The sequence below is a fragment of the Chelonia mydas genome, chromosome 10 (assembly GCF_015237465.2).
Source record: "Chelonia mydas isolate rCheMyd1 chromosome 10, rCheMyd1.pri.v2, whole genome shotgun sequence".
Classification (NCBI taxonomy): Eukaryota; Metazoa; Chordata; order Testudines; family Cheloniidae; genus Chelonia; species Chelonia mydas.
The window spans coordinates 19,760,728-19,781,228 of NC_051250.2; the positions used below are offsets into that span (position 1 = coordinate 19,760,728).

Here is a 20,501-nt window from a genome sequence, read left to right on the forward strand (position 1 = left end):
GTGCCTAAAAACCTTTGAGGATCTGGGTCTGAGTCCTTAGGGCCCAGTCCTACAAAGACTTAAACATGTGAGTTATTACAGTTCCAATGGGATTGCACACATACTTAGAGTCTTTGGAGGACCAGGCCACTAGTGTAATTCAGGTGGCAGTTCGTGTTACTGTAGACGATTCAGATATTAATGGAACACTCAACAACTAAGATAACTATAACTGAGAGAAGTTAGCAAAATAATTTTGGAATCAGATCCTCAGCAGGTGTAAATGGGTGCTGTTATTTTGACATGAACAGAGCATCTCCCATGTACACCAGTCAAGATCTGGCCTTCTGTTTTTTTCTGTTTGCTTACTTCATGCATTTGAAAGGATTTTATAGCATATAATCAGTTTGTCTGTTTCACCTGTACGATGAGCTTTATCAACATCGACAGGTCTGGAGAAAAAAATCTCCCAACAATTATTATTATTATTTTTAATTTTTGGACAAACTATTAAAGGATGTTATACCAGCACTGGAAGTTTCTAAAATTAGTGGATTTTAAAAAACTTAAGTTGACAGTGCCCCTTAATTCTGCCCTTAAATTACTAAAAAATGTTTGTTGTTTTGGACTGGTTAAGAAAACATGCTAAACACCACCTGACAATTATCCTGATCCTGCAAACACATATGCTTAACTTCAGCTAGTTAAGCACCTACGTTCATGTCTGCAAGATAGGGACCAATGTCCCAATATCCTGCTGATTTTTTTAATATTAATTAGTTACCATTTGTGCACTAATTTTAAGATTGTAAGAATAGCTTGTATGATTATTCAGACCTTAAAATAAAAAAAATTATGTCTTAAATGACTCACATTTTGATGAGTTTTACAGTAGCTTTTCTGTAACAAGATTTAGATTTCAGAAGATAAGCTATTAGAGCAAAAGTCCAGTTCCAAAATAGCACAATGGGGTCCTGGATCAAAGACTGAGGCTCCTAAGCACTACTTCAATACAAATAATAAATAATAATAAAGGTTATTGTAATTACCTTGTTTGTAAGAAGACTATAAAAATGTGTCTGTTTTTCAATTAGCAGAGAAGTGGAGATGATGACATCTATAAGACTGAGTTTATTTCTATTTTGCTGATGAATGAATATTGGTTTTGTTGTGCTAGGGTTTACCTGCTAGATATTTTTACATTGAATTTCCCGTAAACTGGTGACATAGTATCTTCTTAATCCATTTTACCCATATAAGACCATACCAACTTCCTCAAAAGTGGTCTTAACTGTCCAGATTTTGTATACATATTCTTTAGAGGGCCAAAGACCAACAGTCTCTGTGAAATAGAAAATACCAAATATTTTTTTAATGTCTGGATTAAGTGGGACTTTTCCAAATTGACACACGCTAATGGTGACCTAAATCCAACTTGACTTGCATGACTCAAGGTATGTCTGATTTGCTGAAGACCTTGAAGGAAAGTGCTGTAAAGTGAAACAAGCAAGATTTGTAAAACGTGAGAATCCAGGGTAAGGCTCAGAAGCCTTGTCTTTTGGGTTCACAAGCCATCTGAGGGAAAACTGATGTTCCAGATTGTTCAACACGGATCATCTTGGGAAGAGGAAGTCATGATATTGTAATATTAAGGGTTTTTTATTTAACTGCTACAATTGAAAAACAAGTGGCATTTCAGTCTTTAAGTGTGGGCATAGCCATCTCAATATAAAAATTCTAAGATCAATATAAACACTTTTCTATCAATGTAACTGCACCGACATTAGGTGATTGCACCATTTAAATAATTTTTTTTAAATAGTGATTTAGTTAAACCAGTGAAAACTGTGTGTAGATAAACCCTAATTTTCCCTCTCAGAGGTCAAATTGGGAAGGAGTAAAGATGGGGGTGGTGGTGGAAGTGCAGGGTCCTGGCCGTAGGGACTGGGGAGGAAGGCTTTGACCCTTCCTAGGGGCAGGTGGGATAAGGTCCTGATGCTCTACTCAAACTCCTCCCACAATCCAACAGTTGAACAGCAAGCAGCAAATTAATTAGCAGTTTTGATATTTAAACTATTATCATTAAGTTTCAGAGTTTACACCCTATTGAAATGAAAGGGGGCTTGGAATTTTATTATTCAAAACCATTTATGACTCAATCATTTGCAATGCATTCTTTGCAACCATGAGATCTAGGACTTTTTTTTTTTTTTTTTGGAAAGCATAAATTCTAAAAGGAACTGATGGAGCCACGCCAGAAACACTGGTATGGTGGATGTGTAATAGCTCAGTTGAACACTGTACTAATTGCTCCTTTCCTGTAGTGCAGGAATATCCTCCCACTTCTTGTCCAGTACTAATCCATCATTAAAACGTGTGTTTCCCATGAATCTTTCCCAGGCTGATCTCTCCAGCACTATCCTGACCTTCCAGTCCCTGTGTTTTATTTCTATATCTGAGGCCTTTTCTACATCAGTACAGTTACACCAATTGTTGGCAACCAACGGTTGAATGAAGGCTACTCCCTAGTGTAGACAAGACCTTAGTTCCCTTGTAACTGCCCCAAGGCAGAGACTACTGCGGTGTAGCCGTCTTGTAAAATGCTATGCACGTTTACCGCTCCTAATTACAATGATTTTCTGGTGTCCTTTCCTGGACTACGGTGTCATGAAAACTACAGTAGGAATGTGAATGAACTGGAGCTGCATCCTGGCTTGACTGACACTAGGTGTCTCCTGAGCATTTCCCGCCCTGGGGCGGGGGCGTAGAGTACCAGAGGGTGTAAGGGTGGAGAACTACCAAGTACCCCTGCTTCGAGGTCTGTTCCAGGTACTCCCCCATAAGCCAACCCCCAGTGTAGAGACGAAGGTGACTAGATAGCAAGTGTGAAAAATCGGGATGGGGAGGGTGGGGGGTAAAACGCGCCTATAAAAGACAAAGCCCCAAACAGCCTGACCGTCCCTATAAGAATCGGGACATCTGTTCCCCCTCGGAGGGCCCCTATTAGGGTCTAGTAGGATTGCTATAGGCTAGAGGGCTCTGTCTCCCCCTTTTTGCTGTGACGCAGTTGTGAGGCTGACGAGAGACGCAAGCCCTGATCCTGGGAGGGGGATTAAATGTCTTCCCCCTCCCGACCCACTCCGGCTCCCCCCGCTCTAGCCTCGAAGGGGAGGGGGAGTGTTACGGCCGTCGCAGTTGGTTTACGACAGTGAGTTCATTTCCGGCACTGGGTGTTGCGCTTGGGGGCGGAAGCTGCGGAGAGGAGGGGGGAGCAAAACAAAGGGGGTGTGTGGGGCCGGGGGAGCCGGGATGTGAAGAGCGAGCGAGACAGAGGCGGCTGCGGCGGCGAGAGCGGCCCAGGTGACGGAGGGGGAGTCGCGCCGGCGGGCCGGGACGCCGGGCCCGCTCCGGGTGGCGGGAGAGAGCGTGGGTGCGGAGTCAGGCTGGGGGCCTAGGCCTCAAAGGGATCGGGCCTCGGGCCTGGGGAAAGCCCAGCGGGAGGGTGGTGCGCAGTCCTGGGCTAGGGGAGGGCTGAGCACCGGCGGCTTCTCGTGTCTCCGGTTGCGGCCCCCTCCTAACCAAGCCCGGCGCTACTTGGCGTCGCTGGGGGAGCCTGCCTGTGTGGGAGCAACGGGGGTGCGGGGTCCTAGGGGGGGGAGGCTCTGACCCTTTCTCGGGCGGGAGAAGGTCCTGGTGTTGCCCTGGGCGGGGAGCAGGTCCCCGGAGTGCCGTGGGGGGGGGGGGGTCCTCTCTCGGTGGGGTTACTCTCTGCGCTCGCTTCCTGAGCCTCCAAATCCTGCTGCCCTGGGTGCGCCCCCGAGCTGCGACCCCTTTCCCTTAGGCGATTCCCCACGCGGGTTTGAACGTGTGCTTTCATCCCTTGTCGCCTGGCCATGTGCCCGGGCGGGGCTCAGTGGGAGCCCATTTCCCAGACAAACCCTCGGCAGTTTTTCTGGATTGCGCTTCAAGACGCGCTCAAATTAAAGCAGGCTTTCGTTTGGATGTAAGCGTTCCCCTGTAGCGTGTGAACTACAAGCGTGAGCCCAGAAGAGAGACTGCCTCGAGAATCGCTATTAAATAAAGCAAAACAGAGGGGGGAAGGAAGAGTAAACACAAAGAGTTTAAAAGAAATCAGACTTTTAAAATCCTTTTGTTTTAATAATTTTGAATGTTATAATAAGGGATCAATACGTTTATTTTAAAATTGTTTTTAAATCGAATATACTCTTAAAAGAAACCGGCCAAGGTTTCAAGATTTAATAAACGTGATCTAATTTTGAAGAGGACAAATATCCGAGTACAGTTCAGAGTAGAGTTCATATAGTTTTATTGTCAAATCTGGATAGCTTTAACATGGAATAAAGGCCAGTTCACCTATTCAGGGCTAAACTTTCAAAAAAGTAACTAAAGAGCAGAGGCAGCATGGTTTCTGCTGAATAGAATATATGGCTGTGAAGTCAGGAAGTCTGCATTTCTAATTATTAGCTCTTCTAATAATTTGCTGTGGGGTGTTGGACAAGTTGTTTAGCGTCTTTGTGACTCTGTGAAACAGCAGTAAGGTTTACATACCTCCGTGTGTGCTGAGGATTAGTAAAAGAGCTTTCGTTAGGTAAAGCTCTGTATAAATCCTGAGTACTTAAATTGCATGGTTTGTATTCCTTCATTTTTTTCATTACATTGCACTCACTCTTTGTGCTCTCCCGTTGGACTTTCTGTCATGAAACTCTAGCTCCTGGATTGCGGACATAGCAATTAGAGCCCTGCAGCGGGACTGGGATGCCATAATAGTGGCAGTGGGTAAAATGTACTTTGTTGTGGGCAGAATTGGATAGGCAAAAAAAATCCAGACTGCACTAATTTGCAGGCAAACACTAAATCTCTCGTCAGTTTGTCATAAATAGAATTTCAGCAGTGTAAAACAAGTTTTTCTTTTTTAAATAAAGGTTTTCATACTTTAAACGAGGGATAGAAAGAGAATTGATGCCTATTATAACAGGAGTTAAAGTATATTTTTACGTGGTTTAAGCAAGATTTGTTTTATTCTTTAAGTGGTAAAAATTGTTTCTGAATTCCATGTATATATAATTCTGTGTATATATAATGTGTACGTGTGTATGAGTGTGTGTGTGTATATATACATGGAATTCAGAAGCAATTTTTACCACAAAGTATAGTAACCAACCCTTTTTTCTTTTTGTTAAGTAGCATGCGGGAATCTGTCTCTCTTGTGGGATTTGCGGGATCTAAGATATTTTACAGCTGGGAGCCAGATAAAAATGCAAGAAACAATGCGGAATGTGTATTGTGGGACGGGAGTGGGATTAAAAAAAATAGTCCTGTGCAGGGCTCTAGTAGCAATATCTGTTGTTCACAGAGTGTTGCTAGATATCCGTTCCTTAACTGGTTTTGTGTATTTACAGAAGCCACCATGAATGGAAATGTTGCTTATGTTCACTTACCAGTGCTTCGGGTTCCCATTTTAAGATACAGGAGTAAGCTACAATAATAACTCATATTGTAGAAATAAGTCTAATCTGTGTCCAAACCATTTTATTAAGTTGAATGGAAATAGTGCAGATCTACTGACTTTTCAACTTTGCAGTTCATAATCAAGACAAAAGCATGGCTGTGTTACGTTTTAAAGTATTAATATTTAAAATATGCACAACTTTAACAGGTGGGAAGAATGAAAGAAAGGAGGGATAAAAGAATGTTGAACTATTCTGTATGGCTGTATGATGGAGGGAAACAGAACGGAGAATCTCTGCAGTAGATCATTTGGATGGGTTCAACGACAAGATAATGATGCTAAACCATGGCTCTGGAAATTCTCTAATTGCTTTTCTACCACTGAACAGACTTCGCCTTTCAGTGCAAAACCGGTAATTCTTTGGTATACTAAGAACATAACTGATACACTGGAACAGAGGAGTACACCAAATTGTCATATTATACCGTGGGGGGAGGGGGGGTTTCCCGACTTCCACAGGTTATCGACTTATGCCCTGTATCATAAAGATGGTCTTAAGTTTTTATATTAATTACTATAACTGCAAGATGATCTTATAAATGTCTAACCCCCTAAAATAACATCAATTATCCAGCCACCATATAGATGTTCAATCTACCTGTCAGTAAAACACGGGGGAAATAGATGAGCCTGGTCCTGAACTTCCAACAAATTTGCCAAGATGGGAGAGTAAGTTCGAGGGTTGATGACACCTTATGGAAATGGCTGTTTGTTTGCAACAGAGGTGGAATCACATGAAGGGGGCAGACTTGAGTACCCAGGTTACAAATCATCTAGGGCTCTGCGGGGGGGAGAAATTCCTCAAACTCCGTTTAGATTTTAGAAACTAATCCTTTACAGATATTGCCAAGATATTTGCCCGAATAGTTGTAGTAGTGAGTTCTACAATATATGTGGCATGCAACTGTATTCCCCTTTATCTATATTACATTCTTTTTTTAGTCTTGCTCTTGTATTATGGGAAACAGTAAATAGGAATACCCAACTGATCTTCTCGGAACCAATGGCTGCTAATTTTGATAATCTCTTGTAGAGCTCCCTACGTTATCCAGTCTTGGCTAACCTAAACATGTGATGTCAGCAGTTCTTACGCCGTGTGTCTTTCCTTTATCATGCATCTTGCTATAGTGGCTTGGGGTTCAGAACTACTGTTCATCACCCAGCCTCCATAATATTAAGTATATCAAACATCAGTCTTATTAATACCAGGGGCATTCAACATCTGTATGTTGAAAATTGCTGCTTTGTCTTATGTTTGCGTTCATACTTTGTCTTCTGTCTGTTTTTTGTCCTTTTAAGGTATTCATCTTTCACCTCATGGCTACCAGTCTTCTTTAATAGCCTTTTCAGAGGGACTTGATCCAAAGCCTAAGTAAATTCTATATGTTCCTGTTATCTTTATCAATTTTTTTGTTATCTCTACTGTCCAGTCAGCTAGAATTTACCATTACAGAAGTGGTTGTATATCACTGTGACATTACTTGCCTGCTTTCTTTGCGATTTCAGAATATCTGTAATAATTGTCTTAACTTCCTTCTCCACCTCCAACATAGTAGCTGACCTCAGCCACTATCTTTTTATCTCCAGGATTTTGGGGAAATATCAAAACTATACAACATTCATCCCATTAGTTTTGTGCATACAATTTATATATGAGTTGTATGGATTTCGGCACGTGCAGCTGGTGGAATGATGGTCCTCTTGATTGTTACAATTTCCTGGCTCCTGTCACTGTCAGAATTGTAACTGTGTGTGTGTGTATATGTATATATAAATTTTTTTTTTTTTAAACTATAAACTACTAGCTCATACATGAGAGTTACATTCAGGGGCATCTATGTGGCTTATTTTTTCCAGAAAGATTACATGGAGAACAAGAAAACTGTTGTGGAATTGAAGGATGCTTCATCTCCGCTTCATGCTGGCTCTAAACTCTTTCCAGCAGTACCACTTCCTGATGTTCATTCTCTTCAGCAACAGCAAATACAGCTTTCACCTAGCCCCAAAGTAAGCTGCTGTGCTCATGGATCTGACTCCTCTTGTACTCCTAAGATGCATTTTGGTGGTGGTGGTGGTAGCTTGATTCATCCTGGCACAATATTAGACTCTCAAAGCACTGGGACAATTACTTGTCAAGTAGGGTCAGGGTTTGCTTGTCAGTCTGCGTCTTCGCTCAAGAATGCTCCAGCTAGAAGCAGTTTGTCAGGCATGGCAAGTGACTTCCCCAGCATGTGCATAGAAAATAATGTATCTTCCTGTCAACATCTGCCATGTTGTGGAAAACTCCATTTCCAGTCCTGTCATGGTAGCGTGCACAAACTGCATCAGTTTCCAGCCCTTCAGAGCTGCACATCTTCTGGCTATTTTCCCTGTTCCGAATTTACAAGTGGGGCTACAGGGCACTTGGAGGAGCATATTACACAGTCGGAGCTAACATCACGTGTATGCACCAACTCTTTGCACCTAAATGTGGCACCTTCGGTCTGTTTAAAGGGCTCTCACTACTGTAATGAATGTTTAAGCAAGGTTTGTACATTTCACATTTCTTCTTAAAGTGCTATATGTTGTAAATGCTTAAATAATGAATGTTAACTGGGAGACAAAATAGTTATGGTGGCCTATAGTTTGAATTATCTAGTTGATGTTAATACGTAGTTTAAGGGCCATGGTATCAGAAGCCTGCTCTTAATCTGAAGGTGGGAGATTCATGGAGGTAGCATTCAATTTCAGGAAGATAAAGCGGGTTATCACACTATTGAAGTGTATCTGAGATTCTTTATTAATTGAATAGAATCTTTTCTAGTTCTGAAAGGAGCTGCTCACCTGTTCTGACAGCTCCAGATAAAACACTCCATTAGTAGTGATTCTATGAAGGATTACATGCAGATAATCTGTATGGAGCATGAGCAACTGATCAAGATAGATCCATCTCATGAGTTGGGAAAGTTTTTTTTTTTGAGCATTAAGATCAGCCTTTCTAATCTATAATTTATTTTTATGCTTCAGTACCAATTTAGTACACTTAATTTAACTACCTTCAAATTTAAAATCAGTTTGAATTTCAACAAAAGATCAGAAGTGAAGTATAGTTAAATGTATTCTACGTCTTGTAATGCCAGGCATCATTGAAAATGTAATTTGGGTTTTCAAATTTGGTCTGTTTTTAATGTAAAACTGTACATAGAAAATCACTTCACAGAACTAAACAATGAGGCTAAGATTTTAAAAAGGGATGAGTGATTTTTGGGTGCCTCCATGTTTGTATGCTCAATTTGACATTTTTTAAAGGCGCCTGGGCATTCTGGTGGTTTTTTTTTGCCAGAGGGTAGGTGATTAGCACTTTCCGAAAAGAGTGCCCCTTTAATATGTTGAGAAGGACACTCAAAATCACTAGTCGCTTTTTGAAAGTTAGGTCTGAATACATAAGGGAAGAAAGTCTGTGAGATGAGCACACTTCATTCAATCAGTTAATATTACTATGGATTAGTTTCCAGATTAACATCTATACTCCCAGTCCATTGGAAGGTTGTTTTGTCATTGACATGAAGAGTAAAAATAATACAAAATGTTCTAGCTTAAAGTAATGCTTAATATTGTACATTAAACTAATTAGTGTTTTTGAAAAAAATTGCTCCAACAGCCAACCAGAAATAGCTTAATTGATGCTGCTAAAATCTGGCCAAATATTCCCCCTCCTAGTACGCAGACGGCACCCATATCTATCCCAATGTGTAATGGCTGCGGAACCAAAGGAACAGGAAAAGAGACAAGTTTATTACTGGCAAGTAGCCTGGGCAAATCACCACAAAAATATGGTAAGACACATTTATTTGATTTAATGGATGCACTTCTTAAAATACCATTGAAAGTTAAAAGGTTATCTTAAAAACTGCATGTCTCTCTGAAGATATTTCTTATGAAAAAGACTAAATGGAAAAAAAAATTTTTTTGTTCATTTGACAGTTCTGTGTATTTCCTGTTTCTACTGTATAGTTAGTTTTCCATATTGTTTGTGTGGACCTTTTGCATAGCAGTATAAGGAAAGAAAACATTGGGGGTGGGGGGTGTCTTTCTTTTTAAGGAAAACTTAATTGTGAAACATTGGAGTGTATTTAGATTAGGTGTAATACCAGGAACTTACCTTAACCTACTTTTCCAAAATGGACTATGTACCAGGTTGATGATACCTCTTTAATACTTGAAATACTCATATATTTTTGTAAAATTTTAATATTTGTGCTTCTGGTATAGTTACTATATTGTTATAGTGCAAATTTTTAAAAGACTATTGACAATTGTATAAAATGATTGATGATATTTGTACAATGGTATGCTAAATATGTTCTCCAGCTCCATTTGACAGTTTGCAATTTAGGTGTTATGACAAATCTTATTCTGGTAGCGCTGTTGTCTTCCCTTACGGACTTGAGAGACTTAGGCCTGGCCTACACCGAAAACTAATGTCAACATAGCTTCATTGCTCAGGGGTATGAAAAAATAAAAATGCCCTGACTGATGTGGCTAAACGGGCCAAACCCCCAGTGTAAATGCTATTATGTCAACAGAAGAGTGTTTCGTCATTCAGGGAAGTGGTGTTCCTCCTGCGCTGACAGAAAACCCCCTTCCATCGGTGTAGGCTGGGTCTCTGCTACAGGGTTATGCTAGCATAGCTATAGCGAAATAGTTATGCCAGTATAGTCTCTGTAGCATGGATTTTCCCCAGTCTTTTGGTTACCAATAGGAGTGCTGAGTGGCAAACTGACAGTCCAACTCTCAGTTCTTGTCTGTTTGTGCTCAGCTTGTGAGAAGCTGTGTCATTTCAGCTTAGGAAGCAAATAGCTGTAGCCATTTTAGGCTTTTTATCCAGTTTTATGGTTTTTCCAAGGTATGATTTCTGACAAATCCGTGGAAGAATAACCCATCAGACATCGTAACCAAAAGTCCACCAAAAAAGACGATGTTTGCATGTTATCTGGCACTTATTCTTTTCTGTCAGTTCTATGTTCACTTCTTTGGACATTCCAATCGCTGACCATCTGTACGGAGTCCCTTTAATTTATCATCCATTGCCTTTGGTTTCTGCTTATTGTAGGTTAGGGAATGTATGTAAACATGATTCAGCTTTTCCCGTGGCCATTCTGTAAGAGCAGAAACTTGTCTTTGTCCCTCCTACTCAATAGCAAATTCCAAGCCTCACATCTGTTCTTCAGTTTAGTTTGTTCACCTATAGGAGAACCTTGCATTTACTGCGTAGTTCCTTGGTTCTTGATAACCACTTATTCCAGAGTTGGCATTCCGATCCAGATTTCTTTGTTTTGGATGCTTTCTCTGACACAACATTTTAAACCATACGGTTTAAATATTTCTTTTCCAGTACGAATTCAGTATTCATTATGAACTTTTAACTGTGTGGTGTTACTTTAGATACAATTAAACAATTTAGATAGTCTACATGGCTATTTTTAGCGCTGTAGCACGACCCCAAGTTGTAGACCTGGGCTGAGACTTACTGCTATGGGTTTTTTTGCTATGTAGACATACCCCAAATGTATTTTTTAAATGAAGAAGAATCCTTACATATCAGAGAACTACAACCTTGGAGGTGTTCAGATGTGATCAATTTCCTAGCTGTATTTCTTTGATTGTCTTCCCATGCCTGTAGTTCTTTAACATCTGAAACGTCCCATCTTTTATATGTTTGCTAGTTATAAGCATAAAGGACAAAGTGTCATAGTCTCAGCATTTCCCAATTTAACGTAAAGGCTTTTTGTTAAATTTCTACAGGGTCTCCAGAAGTTGCAATAACAGGCCAGGTGCTGGAGAACTTGCCCCCAATTGGAGTCTTTTGGGATATTGAAAATTGCTCTGTTCCCACTGGCCGTTCAGCTGTAGCAGTTGTACAACGAATTCGTGAAAAGTTTTTTAAAGGTCACAGGGAAGCAGAATTCATCTGTGTATGTGACATTAGTAAAGAAAATAAAGAAGTTATTCAGGAACTGAACAACTGCCAGGTATGAAAATGTTGTAATTTATTCGCCCAAGGCATTCTGTATAAAAAATAATGCAGATCATCTTTAATGAACAGAAGCAAGTCTTTTTTTTAATTAAAACAGTTTCACTGGGGAAGATAGAAGTTATAATTTTAGCTGAATTTATACATGCATTAATTTTCTTAAGAAAAAATAGACATGACGGCTATCTCCTCAAATGGGGTGTGTGTGTGTTTTTGTTGTTGTTTGTTTAAGATGCACTTCATTACCTGTGGAACAATCTTTTGTTTTTGGAAGAATCTTTGTTTCATTTGGTAATTTAAGAAACATTTCTAGCACAGTTCACAGAATTTGCAGCTAAATCACCAACTCAGATGACAGGTCAACCCACGAAGGCAACTGAAACTTGTCGCTGATACGAACCTTTCCTAAATGGAGGGTGCACTGGGTGGAAGGGACATTGGAGCACAGTTAGTGTTGTTTGGGACTCCTTTACTCCACATTTCCACACTTTCAAACACTTTTTAAGAAGCTTTCCCTTAAAATTATGTGGCATTCTAATCTCTTTGGTTTAATTTTTTAAACATTAATACTTTTGTAAGTTTTTCTCTGAATTAGTATACACAATCACCATCTTTAGTACTTTGTAATGTTTGGGCATTCAAAAATTCTGTGTTTTGGCTGGCAACTAGCCTGCTTAGATTGGGTTAAATGATGTGATAGGGAGTGCCAGACTTCTGTCATTGGGTTTTTTAAGTGGAGGGAGTGGGTTATAATTAAGACCCTGCCAAATTCGTGGCCGTGAAAAATGCATCACAGACCATGAAATCTGGCTATAATGGTGGTGGGTGGGGTGGTCATGGCATTGCCACGCTTACTTCTGTGCTGCCTTCAGAGCTGGGCAGCCGGAGAGCGGCAGCTGCTGGCTGTGCCCCTAGCTCTGAAGGCGGCAGCACTGTCAGCAGAAGTGAGGGTGGCATGGTATGGGGGCAGGGGTTGTCCGTTTGCAGGGGCAAGGCTGGCCTTACGGGTTGGCAGTCACCTGGGGTGAGGTGATCGGCGCGACACCAGGGACAGCTCAGTGTCTGTGCACTCGCACACAGAGCCCAAGGCCCCTTTAGCCCTTAAGTTCTGGGTTATTTCCAAGGGTCAGTTCCCTTATCAGTTACCAGTTTGTGTGAAATGTTAACCCTTCGAGGCTTACCTTATGAATACTAAACAATCTTCAGTAATAACTTCGTTTACCTAGCAAAAGTTTTGATCACTAATACAATATGCTGAAGTTTAAATATTTCACACTTCAATTGCATTTTAGCATTCAGTTTCAGTAAATCTTGTCCACTCATCTTGGAACATATTGAGTAGACACTTAATCCGACTAAATGTCTGTTTTCTTTTAATGCAAGTTCCTTATGTATGTTGTGTTGGGAAAAAGAAGGGGGAAGCCCCATTTCACAGGTAGACTTATGCTTTGTTAAAATGGTCAAAAATATGTAAGTGTTTTTTGGGGGGGTTTTTTGGTTTTTATTGTATCTCTCTTTTGGTTTTTATGAGAACAGTAGTTCAATTCTCCTTTTTTGATTATTGGCGCTGTATATTCAGGAAGGCTGACACTTATCAATTGCTTTTGTGTTTTCAAAAATGTGTATCCATCAGTCCTTCTGACAAGTTGTTTTTGTTCACTGCACTGCTGATAGTTTAGCAATTGGTGTATGTTTTCTCTTCAGATAAATAAGTTGAAAATAACAGCTGCACACAGTCATTTACCAATAATTCCCATGCATAACTATTTTTACAGTTTTTAACTTCAGGTATTCAAAGCAAGGTGTAAAGAGTTTCCCTCTTCATAAACAACCCTCTTACTGTATCTCAATAAAATATAGATGCAATACTGAACTATGGTTTGTTCTGAATAAACTAATTTATATATCTATAGTAAAACAGTCTTGTTTGCTGTATTATAGTTTCCTCAGTTATACATCTAAGTGCATGTACCTTCTTTTTTCTCTTTAAAGGCAGAGTTAGATGCGCCAAGGTAAACTAGTTAGGTCTGCTTATTTCAACAGGAATCTCTTAGGAATTTTTAACCACTCTGAAGTTCTTATAACTTCTCTAACTTTTTTTTCTCCCAGGAAACCTTTGTTCTAGTTCATATCTTTTGTATACTGTATACTCCTATATCATTATCTATACAATGTGCATTAACTCCTTAAAATACATGGAACTATGCAGTTTTTTTCAGTGGCTAATCCGTATTATGTGTCTTTAAAAAACCTGTCAGATTTGTTACCAGTTAATGCAGTCTTCACATTCAGTTCTTTCCTTAAGGCATCTTCCTTTAATTCTGCAGGTGACTGTTGCTCACATCAATGCCACAGCAAAGAATGCAGCTGATGACAAGCTCAGACAGAGTCTTAGAAGGTTTGCTGATACACACACTGCACCTGCTACTGTGGTCCTTGTATCAAGTAAGAATATTAATCACATTGAAGAACACAGTGAAAGGTTTTATGTAAGATGTAGGGAACAGAATCTTGTTGAGAATTTCCAGTCAAACTTTCAGACATTACACTGAGTGTTCTTTCCCCCAAGTTGTTTAGAATCCATGCTATTTTAAGCAAAGTGCTCAAGTGAGAATTCATGATGAGTTCCAGTGATTCTGATAGAACAGTAAACTTAACTATGAGAAAATGAATATTACTGTTTAGTGCTTCTGTTAAACCAGGATGGAAACTTATTTGCCACATCACATTGACTATCATAGACTGCTCTTAATAATAATGGTGTCAGCTAGTAGGAGGCTTAAGTGCCAACTTCAGATAAATTTTATTATATTGAGTACTTGTCTCTATGAAAACTCTCTAAACTTTCAGAGTAGCAGCCGTGTTAGTCTGTATTCGCAAAAAGAAAAGGAGTACTTGTGGCACCTTCAGAGACTAACCAATTTATTTGAGCATAAGCTTTCGTGAGCTACAGAGTGAGCTCACGAAAGCTTATGCTCAAATAAATTGGTTAGTCTCTAAGGTGCCACAAGTACTCCTTTTCTCTAAACTTTGAGCATAATGAATGCAGGTATGTTTAATGCTTCACTATTACAGGAGAATAATACAATATACACACTTAAATTTACAGTCACAAGTATTTAATGAACTGTGTGATATGTACTGCATTGGGTTTCACTTAAGGCTATAATATTCCATTTTAAGCAAAAACAAATGTTACAGAAACATACAGTACCAGTTTAACTCCTCCTGATTAAATTTTTAATGCTACTATTTGAAAATAAAACCTTGATTCCTAAATTTCTTAAATACTAACTGCTGGTTAAATCTCTGCCATGAATGTTTATTGCCATTGCTATTCTTTCCCTGGAAGGTTTTTTTGTTGATGTTTTGGTGACAGAGCTTTTTAAAGTAGTCTTTTTAACCACTAATATTTGCCGGGGGGGGGGGGGTGTATATCTGTTTCAGCTGATGTAAACTTTGCTTTGGAACTCAGTGACCTGAGACACCGGCATGGTTTCCAGATAATCTTGGTACATAAGAACCAAGCTTCTGAAGCACTCTTGCATCATGCTCATGAGCTTATCAGATTTGAAGAATTTATTTCAGACTTGCCACCAAGGTTACCATTGAAAATGCCAGTAAGTGACTTTTTGTTGTTGTTGTTGTTGTCGTATACATTGTAGAAAATATGAAGTAGATATTGACCTTTATTTCCCTGATTGTGGGAGAAGTAAGTGAATATCAGGACACTTCTCAGCAGAATTGCTATTTCTCACAAGGCTGTAACTTTTTGGAATTGATCTTAATTTCAACTGAATACCTGAGCACTAATCCCTAATCATTAAATGACCAATATCTATTTTTATCGATGACTTATCTAAAGCTTAAGATTTATTAAAATGAAACAATAAAAGCAGAAAAAAGTAGCAATCCGGTTAAAATCCTCATTGTTTACCTAATGAAATGTGCATTTTGTATAAAAGTTTGTTAAACTCAGACATTTGTTAAACTCAAACACTCTTTCTCTTTCAGTGCTAAAAGCAAGCTGTGTCGGAATGCACTTGTATTTTAAGACAGTCTTTCTGTGCTTTTGGGGTGTAAACAAAAGATAAGAAATGTGCCGTAACAACTTATTTACTCTAGGCTGCCTTGATTTTTCTACCTCGTGAATGTGATGTCACTATCTTAAAGAAAAGGCCCCTTTAAGGGAAGATTTCATATAAATTAAAGAATCTCTTTAACATCAGGAAAGCTGATGATCTGGTTCACATCATGGCTGGTATGTTTGGTGAAAATTCTTTCAAGTTAGGCTGGATGGTTCTTCCTTTGAGAATTCTCCCCTCTCTTCTTTCCCCTTCAAAATCAGCCCCTTTGCAGTGCAATTTCATCCTTCCAGTCTCACTTGGAAGGGTTATGAAACACTCATGAAAGAGTTAAAATTAGTTTTAAAGTATTCCTGCTGGAAAGGAGTACTGATCTAGAAAACGATGATAGATGTCTCGTTTTTCTTATCCACCCAGCTCTTTATTTGTAACATGTTCAGTGAGCAGCCTGTTGGCCTCATCCTCCATCTGCTGGGCTAGGTATAGTGACATTGTAATAAGGCTGATGGCAGTGGAGGCTGAACTCATTAGATGACCTGGCATGGAAGGAGCTGTGCAGGTTTGGACTGTTTTTCCACCACAGTTTAACCACCAGCTCTTCCATAAGTTTCTAAATGTAGCTACATACATACAAGTGTCTGTTTCCTGAGTCACTCAGATCTTAAGAAGGGTGAAGGTATCATCTGAGAATGGGTGGGAAAGCAGTTATTTTCTTAGTTTTGCATATTTGCGCTTCTTGAGTAGGATTTTACCACTATGGGTAATCTTGTGGTATTGAAGCAGCAATTCCCAATTTCATTCCAAAACATCCCTCTGTATTTATCTCAACTTTTTTATACCTGTTCCTCAATTCTGTGATTGCTATTTCTTCCATTCTCTCCTCTTTCTATCATTGCAGTACCCATAATTTTCTGAATGCTCCAGCTAATGGGATGACTGCTATTCTGTGATGGGGTGTATCAGGCATTTGCTGACCTCTGCCAGAGGCCCCACTGTCTTGGCACACCCAACTATAAGAAGGTGCCCTACTGGAAGGCAAGAGCTGCAAGTTCAGAGTTTCACTGGATGTCTAGAGAGGCTTCCCATGATCAGCTGCATGCAGAACTAGTGAGAGTTGGTCCTTCGGTACCTAGAAGGGCCAGGAGCAGGCAGAGACATATTGATGCCCAGCAGGCCAGATAGAAAAGGGCTGGCTGATTGTATTGGGGCCAATGCTGGGTGAAGCCAGCACAGGGAAAGAATACCTGTAACACCATGTCCTGGGGGTTGTCTTGTGGCAAGTGCACAGTACAGTATAAAATCCTCTGAGGCAATGTTGCTCAACCCATAGTGTGATCCTCAGGTGGATTGTGATTGGGCACTAATTGGTTCACAGCCTACAGTTTGGAGAGGGGGTCAAAATCTCTTGGCTGCTAGGACCCAGTGAGAGCAGGGCATGGAGGGAATGCCTCCTGCTGCTACTGCTCCCCTCCTATCCACAAACCCAGTACCTGTGGAGCTGACTCCACAGGCTTCAGAGTGGGCAGAACAGCAGAGAAGAGAAGCAAAACCCCACCCACCTGGTAGCCAGTACTCCTCCAGCCCTGATATCTGTGCCCTGGTACACTACTTTGTTCTGCAGCACCCAAACCCTTCCAGTGTTTCTTTCCATGATGCAAATTCCGTAATCCTGTGCCTTCAGAAATGCCTCTATGTTATGATGCGTCATGAGACTTTTCACCGATATTTGGGTTGCAAACACAAAGGATGAGAACCACTGTTCCAGGGCAGTGATTGACGATTCGTACTGTACTAATCAACCAGTATGAGTCTTAATAGCTGCTTCTTCTCCTATCCTTCAATTATATAGGAGTTGAAGGCTTGAGACTTCTTGAACCTGGATCTCCCAACTGAGTTAAATCTTGAATAACTAATCCTTTCTCTTTGGTCGTATTACTTCTATGATTGAATTTTGGAACAGTAGAAAATAACCTAAAAAGTAGTATCTGATATTTTAGATCTTGGTTTATTAAATATTTCAGTTCTTACATGACAAAGTCCTTACATGACCTGCTTAACCAAAAAAATCTGTTTTGTTTTTTTTTCCCAACAGTCATGCCATACACTGTTATATGTTTACAACCTGCCAACAAACAGAGACAGCAAAAGTGTCAGCAACAGACTCAGGCGTTTATCAGATAACTGTGGAGGGAAGGTGATGAGCATTTCTGGCAGCAGTGCAATTCTCCGCTTTTCAAACCAAGAAAGTGCTGAACGTGCTCATAAGCGAATGGAAAATGAAGATGTGTTTGGCAACAGGATTATTGTGTCTTTTACCCCCAAAAACAAGGAACTCAATGAAACAAAAAATTCAAACTCTGTTGGAGCTGAAAAGGCGAAGTCTCCAAAAAAAGTGAACAAGAACCCAAAACTGTGCCTCCTCAGCAAAGATTCAAATGATCAGTCTTCCAATGCTAAAACCACTGTGGGAAAGGGATTGCAGACACATGGATCTGCTACAAAACCCACAAATGTTAAAACATTACAGGTACCACCATTCTTCTCTGTCCTGCTGTGTTCTGCTCATGTTTCCAGATTTGCCCCATTCCCCTCCTTTTATCTTTACCTTCCTGTGCTAGCATGACTTTAATCAGTGGAGGAAGATGGGCGGTGCTTTCTCAAAAGGAGTATAGAGTTTCACTTTCTGCCTTCTCCTCACATCCATATCCAGGTCTGAGTGCTAACAACTTTTACTAACCAGGGATCCAAGTCTGGTTCTTGTCCTCCTATATGTGTCCTCTATAAGTGTGCACAGAACTTAATAGAAATTGCAGTGAAAATCTGTACCTCAATATACTGTTCTTCCTAGCTTATTTCTAAAAAACATAATGCACCTGGCTCCTTCTAGGAAGTCATGCCTTGAGTTTAATTTTACTTTACATTTAATAAAGATGGAAGATTTATGAAGAAAAGGAGTAGTAACTTTTTAGTGGCTGATCTACCTTTGTGTTTTACTCATTTTAAGGAGCTGTGCCGCCTTGAATCAAAGACCATCATAAAAATTGAAAACCAGCAAGACCAGTTAAGAGAGCAAACTCTTTCTCCACAAAACTCTAATGCAACAAATCTTGTGTGCTTGGCAACCAAAAACACAGGAATAGGAGAATTGACCTATAAATGCAGTCAGAAGTATGTTAAGGAAAAAATTATGTTTTTAAAGTTAATTCATGTAGTAAAATTGAGCTATTCGATGATGATGATTATTATTTTTTTTAACAGAAAAGACATGCCCGCTTCTAGAAGCATTACCAACTCTCCTATAGAGAAAACAGATAAAGATGCAGTTGTATTCCAGGTCAGCTACCCATCTGCTTTCAGTAAACTGACAGCATCAAGACAGCTCAGTCCTCTGCTCATGTCTCAGAGCTGTTGGTCATCCCGGTAAGTATCCGTATGATGTAGCATCATCTCCTATCTGGGAGATGGAGTCTGGGGTTGGTGTTAGGCTATTTCCAATGTATAAGTAAACGGTTTCATATATCAGTATGTGGACTTGAGTACAAGAGATATTTCTGTTTAACATTTACATGTGTGGCATTGCTCAGCCTTAGATAAGGATGCTAATCTGGTAATACTGTGGTAGCAGCTAACAGGACTGAATTTAAAAACAAGACTGGAGAGACTACCTTCTTAATTAAACTTATTTTGCGTCAGCTGTTCCCTGTAATCCTTATCTCCTTGGGCAGGTGGGGTGTATGTGTGTGGCAGAGTTCACAGAATTTCAGAAGCATTCAATTTCTTAAACATTTGGAGCCTGAACTTGCAAAAGTATTTAGGTGCCTCGTGGGATTTTCAGCATCCTCACAGACACCTAAATATCTTTGAAACTCTGGTCCTTTGCTACTGATAAATTGTTTGAACAAGTGTGACTCACTCAACACACAGTAGAAAATACATTTTATGGACAAAAATTTGTATCCAACCCCAAACCTTATGCTGTCCATGTTGATCAGTCTTGAGACAGATTTTAGAGTTTTTTCCAGGATTGTCTTTGAGATTCTAATCCTTTCCCTGTTTCCAGCAAGTTTTCAGCATCTGTGTTTAGCCATGTAAACTAAATGCATATGTACCAAAACCAAAATGCATTGAGATTTGCAAATTTATTTACTTAACCCATGCTTAGAATTTTTTTATTTGCACTTTTAACATACATATATCAACAGAGACAATTGTATAATTATCATATTTATTGAATAATACTAAAATGTCTTTGTTTTAATTAGGAGTATGTCTCCAAGCCTCTCAAACAGATCATCTCCACTTGCCTTTAATATGGTAAATCACACCAGTGGTACAGACTGTCCCGATCCCTTTGCAAATGGTGCAGATATTCAGATCAGCAATATAGACTACAGATTGTCCAGAAAGGACCTGCAGCAAATTCTGCAAGAAATCTTCTCTAGATATGGCAAGGTAAAGGATAAAATCCCTTTGAGTTCTGTTTTCCCTTTCCACAAGCCTGTGTGCCCTACTTTTGAGGTACAGAATACAGCTATCTAATGATACCTTAAAATATTGGCACTCAGAACTTGGTATTTCCTGTTACCATGCCATAATATATCTTACCTTAACTCCTTCTTTTGTGTATAGTTTTATAGGTCTGCGCACTAAAGGGTTTGTATGTAAAACTCTAAATGGAGCTCATGCTTTTGCTTCATTGGGAGAATAGAATTTTGAAAATGTACATCCAGGGTCACTGGAAGAGTTAAATTAATGCTTTGAGCTATCCCATGTGTTTAGATAGCTCAAAGCATTAATTTAAATAAATAAATTTAAAAAAACCCTGAAAACTTTGGTTCCTCATGTCCGCTTCAAAATTTTAAAATATACAGTCTAAATATTGAGGTGAAATTTT

At 39.6% G+C, this 20,501-nt stretch overlaps 1 protein-coding gene across 4 annotated transcripts in view; it reads left to right on the forward strand.

Annotated features, from left to right (window-relative positions):
• The first annotated feature begins 3,039 nt into the window (after positions 1-3,039).
• The window catches only part of MARF1 (meiosis regulator and mRNA stability factor 1), a 35,423-nt gene continuing 17,961 nt past the window's right edge, over positions 3,040-20,501 (forward strand). Inside the window, exons 1-11 of one of the 4 annotated variants that reach the window (XM_037910323.2) lie at positions 3,040-3,187; positions 5,657-5,861; positions 7,367-8,035; positions 9,150-9,324; positions 11,294-11,520; positions 13,850-13,967; positions 14,970-15,142; positions 17,700-18,134; positions 18,612-18,775; positions 18,866-19,027; positions 19,870-20,059. In XM_037910323.2, coding sequence (XP_037766251.1) covers positions 5,715-5,861; positions 7,367-8,035; positions 9,150-9,324; positions 11,294-11,520; positions 13,850-13,967; positions 14,970-15,142; positions 17,700-18,134; positions 18,612-18,775; positions 18,866-19,027; positions 19,870-20,059 — 2,460 coding nt within the window. In that variant the 5' untranslated portion in view covers positions 3,040-3,187; positions 5,657-5,714. Of the gene's footprint in view, positions 3,340-5,656; positions 5,862-7,366; positions 8,036-9,149; positions 9,325-11,293; positions 11,521-13,849; positions 13,968-14,969; positions 15,143-17,699; positions 18,135-18,611; positions 19,028-19,869; positions 20,060-20,501 lie in introns of all 4 variants that reach the window. The other 3 variants (XM_007058143.4, XM_027820611.3, XM_043523459.1) reach the window with 3 other exon arrangements.